The sequence below is a fragment of the Rousettus aegyptiacus genome, unplaced genomic scaffold, assembly GCF_014176215.1.
Source record: "Rousettus aegyptiacus isolate mRouAeg1 unplaced genomic scaffold, mRouAeg1.p scaffold_m13_p_2, whole genome shotgun sequence".
Taxonomy (NCBI): Eukaryota; Metazoa; Chordata; class Mammalia; order Chiroptera; family Pteropodidae; genus Rousettus; species Rousettus aegyptiacus.
The window spans coordinates 69,251,481-69,264,528 of record NW_023416295.1 but is presented as its reverse complement, the minus strand read 5'-3'; the positions used below and the strand labels follow the sequence as shown (position 1 = coordinate 69,264,528).

General features: G+C 33.9%; 1 protein-coding gene across 1 annotated transcript in view; it reads left to right on the top strand.

The window, feature by feature from the left end:
* Window positions 1-13,048, top strand: part of ARHGAP15 (Rho GTPase activating protein 15) — a 584,899-nt gene that overhangs the window by 59,305 nt on the left and 512,546 nt on the right. Inside the window, exon 3 of the mRNA XM_016136367.2 lies at window positions 11,091-11,159. Within this exon, the coding sequence (XP_015991853.1) occupies window positions 11,091-11,159 (69 nt within the window). The remainder of the gene's footprint in view (window positions 1-11,090; window positions 11,160-13,048) is intronic.

The window sequence follows — 13,048 nt, the reverse complement described above, 5'->3', positions numbered from 1 at the left end:
CCCCAAGCATCATATATACTACAGAGACCAGGGAATTATTATTTAGTTAGTATCAGTGATTTCAATTGTAGATTAAGGTGAGGGGGATCATTTTGAAAATATAACCTATTTTGGTAAGGATAGATGACAAGTATCCCATGAGATATTATGGAAATTCATCTGGAAAAGACTACTGACTTGGTTGATATTTTGAAAAAGAAAGATGGATGTATTTATAACAAGATATCTTTGGGTAAGACACTATAGGTTATTGAAGGTCTTGGTGAATTCAATGAAATAATAGGTCACATGTATAGAGAGAGGTAATACAAAGTTTGAAATAGCTAATCTCATAATATGGGTTCTACATTATTATATATGCTAAGTTCTGTGGATTTTAAGATGAGTTAAAAATGGCCCTTACCCTCAAGACCTTCTGGACAGGGTATTTGCTTTTCTTTATTTTCCATAAATTAGTTATATATGATTCTTACAGTTATAACTTCAAAGTGTGAGGAAAATAATTTTCTCTAGGAACTTTGAGAGTTATAGCATAGTAATCAGATGGAGAAGTTTTGGGTGATTATACCAATTCTTTGTCGATATTAACTATAACCTCTCCATATAATTCCGAATTTACTTTCACATAAATATTTTTTTCAAACTATATTGTTACCTCTTCTTTGACTAGTGCTCTTTTAAGCATATATAGAAGCAAGTGGTGCTAATGTGAAGGTCAGTCAGGAAAACAGGATGAAGGATCTGTCTTTTATGAAAATGTGCTGCCTTTGAGTTCTTTTTTTTTTTTTTTTTGACAAGAATAAAATGGCAGATCTTTCCTTATAAACCGTATGTTCTTGCATTTCTGATATCTGGAATGAGTAGCTTGCCAGAAACATTTCCAATCAAAAGCCAGACTAACCCATAAAGGTGTCCAAAGAAGTCTGTTCTGATTACTGAAGATGTAGAACTAGTCTTAACTTCAAACAGTAGAGATTTCCACACTTTAGTGGTATATGACAGCTCTATTCATTCCACAATGTCAAATTCTTTGGTTTTGGCCATTGGGTATTTATGCATTTCTGGCTAGGGAAGCAGAGAAGCCTAATTTGATTCTGGAGCCAAAAGTTTTTAGGCCCTGTTCCTTTGGAACTTGGACTGCAGGATTTTGGCACTACATAAAGACTAGGACAGAGCAAGTAGTCACACATAACTAACTGACTCAACAGAGCATATTCAGGGAGAAAGATCATGCCTACACATTGGAAAACCATTCTCCAAGGCAGACTGACAACACCCTGAATTCAATCACCCTTAAATAAACACACAAAGAAAGCATGGCTTTAACATACCTTCCGGCACTGCTCTCCAATGCTGCCTGATTGGTTTGAGTGCCAAAGGCCAGGCTGCAGATGCAGCCATTACTGTTGTTCTTACTTATGTCTGTCTGCTGTCTGCTAACAAGCATTCATATGCTTTGGATCATTAAAGTCACAACCTCCGATGCCAATCTATTTCTCTCTATGGGTTTGCTGTAGATTAGAACAAGAGATGCTATTTCTGTTTCTTTTTCTTTCTATTAGGCCCTACAGTTGGGGTTATTTCTGAGGTCTGAATATCATAGCTTACACCCTTACCACTACTGAGCATATAAATTGTGTTCCCATTAAGCTTGTTCTTTTTGCTTGATTTATTTCGATTGCTGTTGCGTGTGCCTTTTCAATGCAAGGCAAGTGATTTGCACTGGAACTGCAACAGACAAAAAGTGCTGTAACTTAAGCTGCTTTCTGGTGCCATTGCTATTTGTAAGAGGTCTGCTGTACTTATACCCATGCTAAATTTCTTCTGACAGACTCCAGGTGGTCGGGATTTTCACAATCCAGCCCATTTGAGTGTTAGAACTTGTCATCTGGAGCTTTGTGGATTCTTCTCTTTCATCTCACTGTTAGTAGCAGGTTGAGTACATTTGTATACCTACATGGACAAGGCCACTTGTGTCCACAGGTATAATCAAAGGTGGAGAAACACAACTCTCTCTTTCAGAGAAGGCACAGAGGACAGATATTATAGAGAGAGGAAGAAAAAAAAATTGTCACTTGTAGTATTATGCAGGCCGCCCATCTGAACCCATCATTGCCTGGCACCTACACACTAAGGGCAAGGATCCAGCCAACTTGTGAGTGGGCACTGTGCCATTTGAGCAGATGGGCATGGAAGTCGGCAGCCAGTAGACCATGTATGTGCATCAACGGTGGGTGTTGAGGGCACGATTCCCAGAGGAGAATGTCCTAACAGCTGTCTGGCCTGAGCCAACATACTTACGACCAAGGAAAAGTGCCATCCTTCAATCCTGCTGAGTTGGATTAACCTTCAGAACTAAATCTGCTTTTTCAGCAGCAGAAGGTGAGTTTGGGGTCTATAAAAACCAGAAAGAATAACTGAAGAAAGGAAGCTGAAAAGATATAATTATTAAATATTCACTAAAGATATTGAGGATATTTATGTGCATATTTTAAATATTTGACCAAAAGTCTCTTAATTCTTAAAGAATGTCATAGTTATTAAAAGCATTGCCTCCCATGGTGATTTTAGAAGTGAAGTTTTCATGTAGGCTGAGCATTCTCAGTGAATTAGGTAGTGTATTTCCACTTCTGCATTAAGAAAAAGTAATGTATGGGGAAAAGTGTCAAAAGACCATAGAAATCTGACTATAGGTAAATATCTTTGTCACACATTACATATCATAAATCAAACTTGATGTATCTTTGATTACAGCTTCCCAAAGAAGAGAATTTCTTCTTCAGTGATTAAATCTACACATGAAAAAGAAAAAAAGTAAAATTGATTTTTCGATGTAAGCCTTCTGGGCTATATTTGAGACTAAAAATAAAGCCTAATTCTAATTTGTTGAGAATTTCCAGGCAGTTAAACATCACGAAATTAAATACAGATTGTTTCTGTCAAATCTAGCCAAATAGTGATTTGACAATGATTTGTTTTATTTGACTAAAAATAGGTAGACCATTTTAATAATTTAGAACCTCAATAATTAGTTGTTTTCTATTATGCTTTGTTTTGAGGTGTTTGTGAGATAGGTTTTTTTTGGTATCATTTTCTGTTGTCTTGAATCTTGTTATTTAAAAGCTAATGTATAACTTGCAGTTGTGGAGGAAATGTTAGTTTGGCCCAAGTGTTCTAAATACTCATCTATATTTTCTTAATCAACTCTCTAAACTGTTTCCTTTTGTTTACATCAACAGAGTAAAGAACTCCGTTATAAAAAAAAGATGAATAGGCTATTTTAACAGTAAATTTTAGTAATTCTACCTACTAGAGTTACAAATTATATAAAGTCTTAATTCTAATATCATTAAACATTATAAAATAAAATGTTTATGTGTCTTTTTTGGCCCTTAGTTTCATTATATCAATTTGTAAATACATAGCTAAATATAAATGAACATCCAGAGAAAAGATACGGTGAACCAAAAATTAAAACAATATATAAAGGGACTTTCTATAGAAGAAAATGTAGAAAATTGTGTTACCCTGGTACCTCTATGTTTCTTGGTTCTGGTAGTCTTCATCTTAAGAGCATGGCTTTTCATTCATTTGTTTGTTTTTATTAAAGTGTAATTGACATATTCATTTCAGGTGTATAATATAGTGGTTCTACACTTACATAACTTACAATGCAAGTCTAGTAACCATCTGTCAACATACAAAATTATTAAGATACTATTGACTACATTTCCTGTGCTGTACATTATACCCCTGTGACTTATTTATTTTATAACTGGAAGTTTGTACCTTTTATTCTCCTTCACCTTTTTTACCCATTCCTAAGAGCATGTTTGAAGGCTAAAATTGTGGTGTAGCCAAGTTCTATGTAAATGACACCTCTCAGTCTGAGAAAACACTTGAAGAGAAACATTCTACTGAAAGTATGCAAAAAAAATGAAAGAACTAAAGGAAACAGTAGATAGAAATAAACAAGGATATGTGCACTGTACATAATTAAGTTTTCTTCAAACAGGAAGGTATAAGGCAGTTTGACTTTCTTCTTAGATGAACACATATACTTGGGACAAAATAAATCAAGGGAAAATTATTAAGGAGTTAAAATCATTCCAGCAAGTGATTTCCTTTAGCTATCTGGGAGATCAGAAAATGTGGTTAAAGCTGAATTTAACTCAACCAGACTTACCCGATGATTGAAAGGCCGATGAACACCGCAGGTGATCTAGATGCTGACCTAGGAACATTCAACAAACTGAAAAAAAGAATACTGATAAACTTTAATATGTTCTACAGAAGTTTTTTGAATCTTTCCCTTTCATTTTCTGCAAGTGATGAAAGAGATAAGAGAGTGTCAGATTTCTGACTGAAAATATACAACCAAAAGAGGCTTATGGAAAAGCCAAAAATAGAAAAGAGGGACAATTGCTTATGGATGTCCATTATGGTAATTGAATGAAATTGTGAGCAGAAGAAGGAGAACACAGATGTTAAAGAATATACGTGTGGTACATTAATAAGGATCAAAGCAAAAGAATTTGTTTTTTTTTTTCTATAATTTATGTCATTACCCCCATTAGGACTAGGAAAGATCTATTTCATTAGTGGTAGAATAATTATGAGACATGGATAAATTTTATAAGTGTCCACAAATAAAATCAGAGATTAAAGTCATGATAAGGTAATGTCCTCACATCTTAACTTTCTTGTTTTTTTTGTTTGTTTGTTCTCAAAAACAGTTATCTACCACATACACATAATTTTAAAAATATTGCCAATACTTAGGTTGATGTTTATTATTTCTAAACTAAATTTTTGTGAGTATAAAAATATTGGCAATGTCTCCACATTCCCCCAACGCCAAAAAAAGCTTCACTTACTTTTCTTCATTTCTAATTGTAATAGCTTTAAGAAAAGAATTTGACAAACAAATAAAGATCTGAACATAAGAATTGAGATACACCAAAAAACAAACAAACAAACAAACAAAAACTTTTGAGACAGTGTGAAGAGAAAAACTAAACTTAACAACAGATTTATTTCTGTTTTTGTTTTTTTTCCCAAGTATCCAGGGAGGTTGCTAATGGGAGGTATGCCTCAGAAAATGTATGTCTGTGAAAATGTTAGAACAAACTAATGCTTGTATTCAAGTGATTTTATTTCAATTCTAAGCCACAAGATATAAACTTTCATCAAAAATGGTAATCTATTTAAAATCAGAGCTATGTGGAATGTTTCATGTTTATGTATAACTTTCCTAGTAGACCCTCCTATACAAGGAAAATAATGTGCCCAAATTCTGTTATTTTTACAGTTTGTAATATATCAAGTACTAGTTCCACCCATCAGTTTCATATTCTTTAAATAGATAAAACTGAAAAAAAAATGAAGAAAACATAAAGACACTTTGAAAAAGTGACTTTCTAATTCCTTTTTTGGGAAGAAAGGATATCTGAAAAACTTAATTATGATACATATTCTAATAAAAAAGAATTTAAAGGAAAATATGCATTGCACACCCTTCTTATCCCATTGTTCCACTTTGCTTTGTACCATTAGAAAGCTAAAGTATCTGGGAGGGGAAAGAGAAAGACTGGAAGTGGGGAGAGTGGTGGGTGGTAATAAAGAAGGAAAAACTCATAGATTTGATATGAAAATGGTGCAGTGATATATTAATCCGATATTGAGCTAAAAAAAAATCCAAATCAGAAGACATTTGTGTTTCAATTTTCTTTTCAATGATCAGTACAAATCATTTTTATTTACTGCACATAATAAATGTATGGCATCATTGAAAAAAAAATGAGGTCTGACTTTTTTTCCCTCCTCCAAGGAAGGCTTGCCATCAACATGAGTGTTTATCATGAAAGCTCAGCTACTTAAGATACAGAATACTGTGATATATATAAAAAAAAGGCTAAGACATACCATGTCACCTCAAAAGAAGAGAAACTTGGAATTATTACAGACATTTTTTGCAAAAATACTGAAAGTAAAGTGAGAAGTAGTAATTCATAAAATTCTCAAATTGTAACTGTAAAATGATCTTGAAACCAACATTTCATAATTTAAGAGTATAAGAATTAGAAAAAAATCAGGCTGTAAACATTAAATATGTGGTAGATATACGTACATGTCTACTTAACATTTACAGGGAGTATCTATATACTATTTCAGAACATTTGGAAACAAAAAAGAAAACAGACACACATAAAAACTATATTTTCAAACTTCCTCAGAAGAAATACTTCTCTAATTCTTAGACAAAATGCTGGAGTAAAAGAAAGTTATATCGAGCTACTGCTAATACAGTTATTGGTATTCGAGTTTTCAAAATTGAATGGTTAATTCACGATTTCTGCAAAAGTGAAAGAGACCTAAGATCAAAAAATGGAGCCCACTGCTGCCTGCATTCAGAAGCAATTTACAGACAAAATGTAGTTTCTGATATCAGATACATTTAAAAGTCACAAAATTTTGAAGAAAAAACCAGGACTATACAAAATGAAGTACTTTGTAATACTAGTGCTAGAGATATTTTATAATACTAATTTAAAAAGTATATTTTGAACATTGACTATTACAAATTACTATCATATGAGTGTACTAAACATGAAATGATTACTGGCTAAAATTAATAATTCAGAAGGACATCTAATGTATTATGTGAGACTGTTTCTCAAGAAGGTATCCCATAATGATTTTCGAAATTATCAGATAATGGTAATAAGTTATTGATAAAGCATTATATAAATACTATAAGATTTTTTGGTGTTCATACTGTAGTTTAGGAGAGGCTTTTTTCCCTTCAAACTTACTTCATGAGATTATGATTGACTTCAAGTTTTCTTTATAATTATTATTTCAATTAGGTATATCATATTAAGGCAGCTCTCTTGAAATATCCTAATTTTCCTGATATTCATGCAAGACAACAGATCAATTTTGGATCCAGAATTTTCTAAATCATAAGTTTTAGTCAGCATAATCTGATTTGGGATGATAACATATTTCTGCATCTAATGCTTAACTGAGAAGAACAGTAAAGCAAAAGACAGGTAATGAAAGTTTTTTTTTTCCTCCCACATCTGCATAACTTGGTTGAACATGATAGATTGGCTAGTTTATTGATCTAGGAATGATCAGCAATATTATTTCTCCTAAAGGAATATTAAGGCGATTTATAACTGATTTGAAAACTGATCCTAGCTTCCTGTGCAAATATATACAAATTTATAAGTTTGACTCTCAGTTTTTAGCTCAGAGATATCTACTTATGCACACAAATGATTTCAACTTTGTAGCTCCTCAAGCTGAATTCAGTTCCTGTTGTCATACTTATACATTTATACTGCTGGAGCAACCATAAAGAACAATAGTTGAGGGCTAAGACAAGGCTTAAAATATTGTCCATGTCTTTCACTAGCTGTGGATTTTCAGCTACTGAAACAATCCGTCGTGTTTCTAACATTTATTAAAAGGGGGTAACGCAATCTCTTATATTACAACTGATCTCTTAAGTTTTGGGTGAGAATTAAATATATTAAAATATACAAAACTCATAATGGTGCTTGTCAAATAATAAACACCCAATAAATGTTAGCAGAGAATATCATTGTTGCATTATTTCTCATTTTGAATTCTTGTTTATACCATGGAACTAATAAATTCCTTCAAGGGTGAAATGTATGTGTTCAGTAACTAGTCATATTTGTTCCAATTTTTTATTAAAATTTTTCTCAAACTTTATTCAATTATATTTGTGGGGTTTTCCCGTAGTTCATGGACTTAAATAACTATGTTAATGGAAAATATATTCTTATCATTAATAAATGGCTCTGATGTGATCATTTTTTTCTACTAAGCCTTAAAAGTATGTAAATGATAATTAAAATTAAAACATTTGTCAGCTAAAATCATCTCTTGTGCCCCTAGCGATATGTACACAGCACATTCTGCAACAGTGCCTTATAGGAAAGCTTTCTATAAGTGACTGGAAGGAAATATTTAGAGGATGATGGGCCACTAGACTCATCAAAATTTAGTAGTGTTAGGACAAAAGATGGCATCGACTTGGCTATAAAAGAATGGTAAGACTGACACAGGTGAACGCCCAGTTACCCATTCATCAATATTGTGGATACATTTTCTTGCTACTAATTTCTGTAACATTTGAAGCTTGAGGTACTTTACATGCCAGGAGAATGACTTTTACCCTAAGACTAGAAAACCAGTTGGGTTTCAAGAAAATGGAACAGGAAGACTCCCCCTAACCCAGAATTCTTCCACCCTTGTAAGTTGAATATAAGACATATATATTAAAATTTCACTGAAGATTATAAATTTTATTATAATGAGTAGTGGTTAAGAGGAGTAAGTTCTAAATATATGGCAATATAAAATGATTCTTAGATCCTTAAGAGAGTTAAATACCAAACAAAAATATTTATATTTTCTCTCTGAGAGGCTAAAATATCAATGAATAACAGGTGTGAAGTTTTGGTGTCTAAGAGCACTCTCATTTACTCTTCTGCTCTCATATTCCTTATACAAAAGACCTTTCATTTCAACATTATTTGAGCATCAGCTATAATTATTTTATTTGGGGTAATGGTAGCCGCTATAAAATTCTCTAACATACATATGGATTCCAAGAAATAGAAATTTATTTCTCACTATATAACAGTTAGAAGGAAGTTTTCTATAGGAATTCTTTGTACTCTCGGCAGCTTTCTCTAAGTAAATATAAAATTATTCCAAAATAAAAAGTATGCTAAATAAAACAAAGTTAGTCTTCCTGGCTTGTGTTTGGCTTTTTTCAACATAGTGATTCAGGGCCCCAAATTCTTCCATTTCACATCTTCATCCTCCACAAGGGCCTCTTTCAATGTTTTCTCCTAGCCAGTATATGAGGAAAGAGAGAACTTTCTGGGGGAAGCACTCACTGGAGAATAACTTTCCATTGATCTGAACTAGTCACATGGCCACTCATAACTGCAAAGCAAGCTAAGAAATACAGTCTAGATGTGTGCCTAGGAAAGAGAGGACAGAATTTGGTGAGAGACCATCAGGAACTGCCAATCTTTCCTCTCAAATATCAATTTGTATCTATCTCCCAATGCTTAGAAATACATCCATCTGCCTCTTCAAAAGAGACAACCAAAATCCCAACCAGTTACTGCATAAAACTCCAATTCCAGAATCTCTGGTGATAAAGAGCTTTTTGTATCACACCCAATTTCTCTTCAGGGGGAGTTAAAGAACTTGAAAAATAAGCTCTCTGTCCTGATTTTCTCTTCATATCCAATAGACAATGGTGGAGCAAAAATTTCATAACTGGAAACTAAAAAAACCCCTTCATTTGTAAAGGAAAGAATGGTATATGGCCAATAGTCACTGGACTAAAATGATAATTGAATCCTCCTGGGCAGGCCCTGAGACACCCCTGCCCTGACAGTAGAGAGAGTACCTGGTTCTCCTGGCTGTCTTTTCTCAGAGAATTTTATGTCTATTCTTCTCCAGCATTTCTGACTCTGTTTTCCAGGGGCTCTTCCTTGTCTATTGTCCTCCACGGACCACCTCTGAAGTAGGTATTGAGGATGATGGCTTCCTTGAGGGTTGTACTGCCTCATAAACCAGTTTTGTTGTGGAGTAAATATGAGATTCAAGGGTTTTATAGAATCACATTTTTTAATTTTTTATTATTATTAGTAATTAATTATTTATTTTTGGCCAGGCTTCTCGTTTCTTTGGTAACACAACTCATTCAAAATATTAGCAGACATTGATCTAATCCCTTCAGTCAATTACATGTGCCAGTAACCAGAGCCAAAGACATCCGAAGTTCTTTTCTAGACTTTATCCTTTGGCTTTTGTTTTGTTTTTGTTTGTTTGTTTGTTTGTTTTAATAATTAAATTCTCTCTCTCTCTCTCTCTCTCTCTCTCTCTCTCTCTCTCTCTCTCTCTTCCTATCACAGCCTGTACCTCTCCTCTCCACTCTAATCTCTCCTTGCAAAAAAACTGGACAATTCCTGTTAGGTGAAGTAGTACTACTAATGAGAGCATCTGTTTGTTATTAAACAGTACGGTATTGTTAAAAATTCCTTCTCTTTCTCCATATTTTATTATAGAATCTGTTTATGATGCTTCTTAGGAGAAAAGACAATAAGGCATTTAAAAAATTGTTTCAAAAGCACTTAATCGTGTGACAACTGTGTGTTTAAGGACATCTGGATAATAGTGGAAGACATGAAAATTAATAGAAAATTGACTGAAAAAGCTGACCTCACATTATATCATAAATACAAAGTGTTTCAATATTAAGTATGTTATTCCAGTTATCATCACAGCTTTCAAATCACCCTGAAATATAGCAGTATAAAACAATGATTTTCTGATGATTACAGAATCTTGTTAAAAAATTCAGATAAGGCACAGCAGGAACAGCTTGTCACTACTACACAGTGTTTGAGGTCTCTGCTGGGAAGACATGAGGCCTCAGGCTGATTCAATGCCTCGGAAAAGGAATCATCGAGGGATCTTTATATTTACATGATTGGTGGTTGATATTGTCCATCTTCTGGAACCTTAGTCTGTCAGCCAGAAAATCTAGGGGCCACTCCCTGTGGTCTTTCTGTGTGGGATGATTTGGGCTTTCTCAGAACATGGTCGCTAGGTTCCAAATATGAGGGTTCCAAGAGAACATGACATTTTTATGCTATCATATTTGAAGTTATATAGTATCACTTCTGCTATATCTTTTGACTGAAGCAGGCATAAAGGTCTTCCCATGTTCAAAATGAAGACCACAGACTCCACCACTTGTAGGAAGGGTGTCAAGTTTACATGGTAGGAAGAGCAGAATATGAAATATTGTTGCAGCCAGCCATCTTCGAGTATACATTGTATTCAAATTAGTCAATGTCTACAACATTTACTTCCCACTTTGTATCTGCATTATTTACCTTCTTGAATGTATTTGAATATGGTTATTTTCATGTGCACTCTTATTAAATTATATTCTTTTAAGTCATTTATAGTTTTTTTTTAAAAGAAAGATAATATAATTGTATCAAATGTCAATATTTTTACAGATATCTCGACACAGAAGGAATCATTCACAACATGTCTTGAAAGATGTCATTCCTCCATTGGAACAATTGGTAAGTAATTCTTCCATTCCGATGTTGTATTATCTACCTACTGTTACAAAATGAATTACCCTAAAACTCAGCAACTTAAGCACATATTATCTCATGTTTTTGTGAGTCAGGAATTGGGCACAGCTTCGCAGAGTCTCCTAGCTCAGTCTCTCAAAAGGTTGTAATCAAAGTTTGAGCCAGAACTGAGGTCACATCTGAAGACTTGTCAGGGGAAGGATCTGCTTTCAAGCTCATGTACAGGTTTGTTGCCAATGTCAGTTCCTCCAGAGGCTGCTCTCAGTTACCTGCCACCTGGGCTTCTCCAGCATGGCAGCTTGCTTCCTCAGACTATGCAAGTGGAGCAGGCAAGCAGTCTGCTAACAAAATGGAAGTTGAAATCTCTTGTAACCTAATCACGAAAGTGATAGCCCATCAACTTTGGCACTTTCTATTGGTCAGAAGCAAGTCATTACATCCATTCTACACTCAAGGAGAAGGAGTTACACAAGGTTATGAATAGCAGGAAGCAGAGATTTGGTGCAGGGGAGAGGCTACTGCAAATTTTGACAGTTTTTTTTTTTAAAGAAAAATTAATCTCTTAACATTAGATCCTAAATCTATGAGAGCAGGGATTTTTTTTTTATTTCACTTTTGTTTCTTGTTGCATCCTAATGACTAGAAGAATTCCTGAAACATTGTCAATAACATGAATAAATAGAATATTAAAGATATCTTAAAAACACATAAGCCCAGCCTTTCTAATATATTCTAATGCTTTTTTTGGTTACTGATCACCTTTTTGATAAACATAATGCCTTTTTTCTGCATGCCCATTCTTCCTGCTATATTTCACATTGGTTGACATTCTCCCAGTCCATTGGCTCAAAGGTTACTATACAGCAATGACTTTATTCCTATTTCCTACTGTTCCATTCCTATTATCTTTGGGCTTTCATTCTCAACACCAAAAGTACTTCTTTTCTAGATTCAGTTCTCTTATTTTCTTTTGCTTTCCATGTTCTAAATCCCTCATCTTCACTCCAGCTAATGCTCCATTACTTCTTTATGCTTTAGAATATAAATTCTTTATGAGAATTGTCTACCTTTACTGTTGTTAAGTTCGGTCCACCCTTTATTTCTTAAACTGACTTCATTTAGAATTTTGTCCCAACCACCTCCTGTTAAGGTCATCAATTGCTTTATGTTTCTAGACCTATCCAAGAATTAACCCAATTGATAATATACATATTTTTCCCCCTCGTCTAGTTATTTACCAATAAACTACTCTCTCATGAATCTCCAATCAATTAAATGGCCACCATTTTCTGTCTCCTTTGCTGGTTCTTCTTCATCTTGTAGCTCAGTTCTTAACTTTGTTCCCCCGTATGCATTCCCTAGAGTATCTCATTCAGTGTTATGGCCTTATACACCATGTTAACTAACCATTTCTCTAGGATGGAAAACTGCGCTAAACTCCAGCACTGTATATTGTGGTGTTTTCACTTATATGTCTAACGTACATCTCAAATTTAATGTATCCCAAACTGATTCTAATTTTCTCCCAAACCCAGTCTTCTCTGTTTCACAAGATGCTAACTCTATTTTTCCAGATGCTTCAGTCAAAACTTTTAACTTTTAACTTTGCTTTGAATTCTTCGTTTCTCTCATAAGATAAAACTTAAATATCAAGGAAACCTCTTAGCTCTATCTTTAAAATACGTCCAGAATCAGCTCGCTTCTCACCACATTTATGCTATCATCACTTGCATGATTTATTTTAATATCTCCTAACTGATGTGTCCATTTTTACCCTCGCTCCCTACTTTTTATTTTCAACACAACAAACAAAGTGAACTTGTTAAACTATAAATTAGATTATGTCACCCCTTAGATCAAATTGCTCTCTGGCT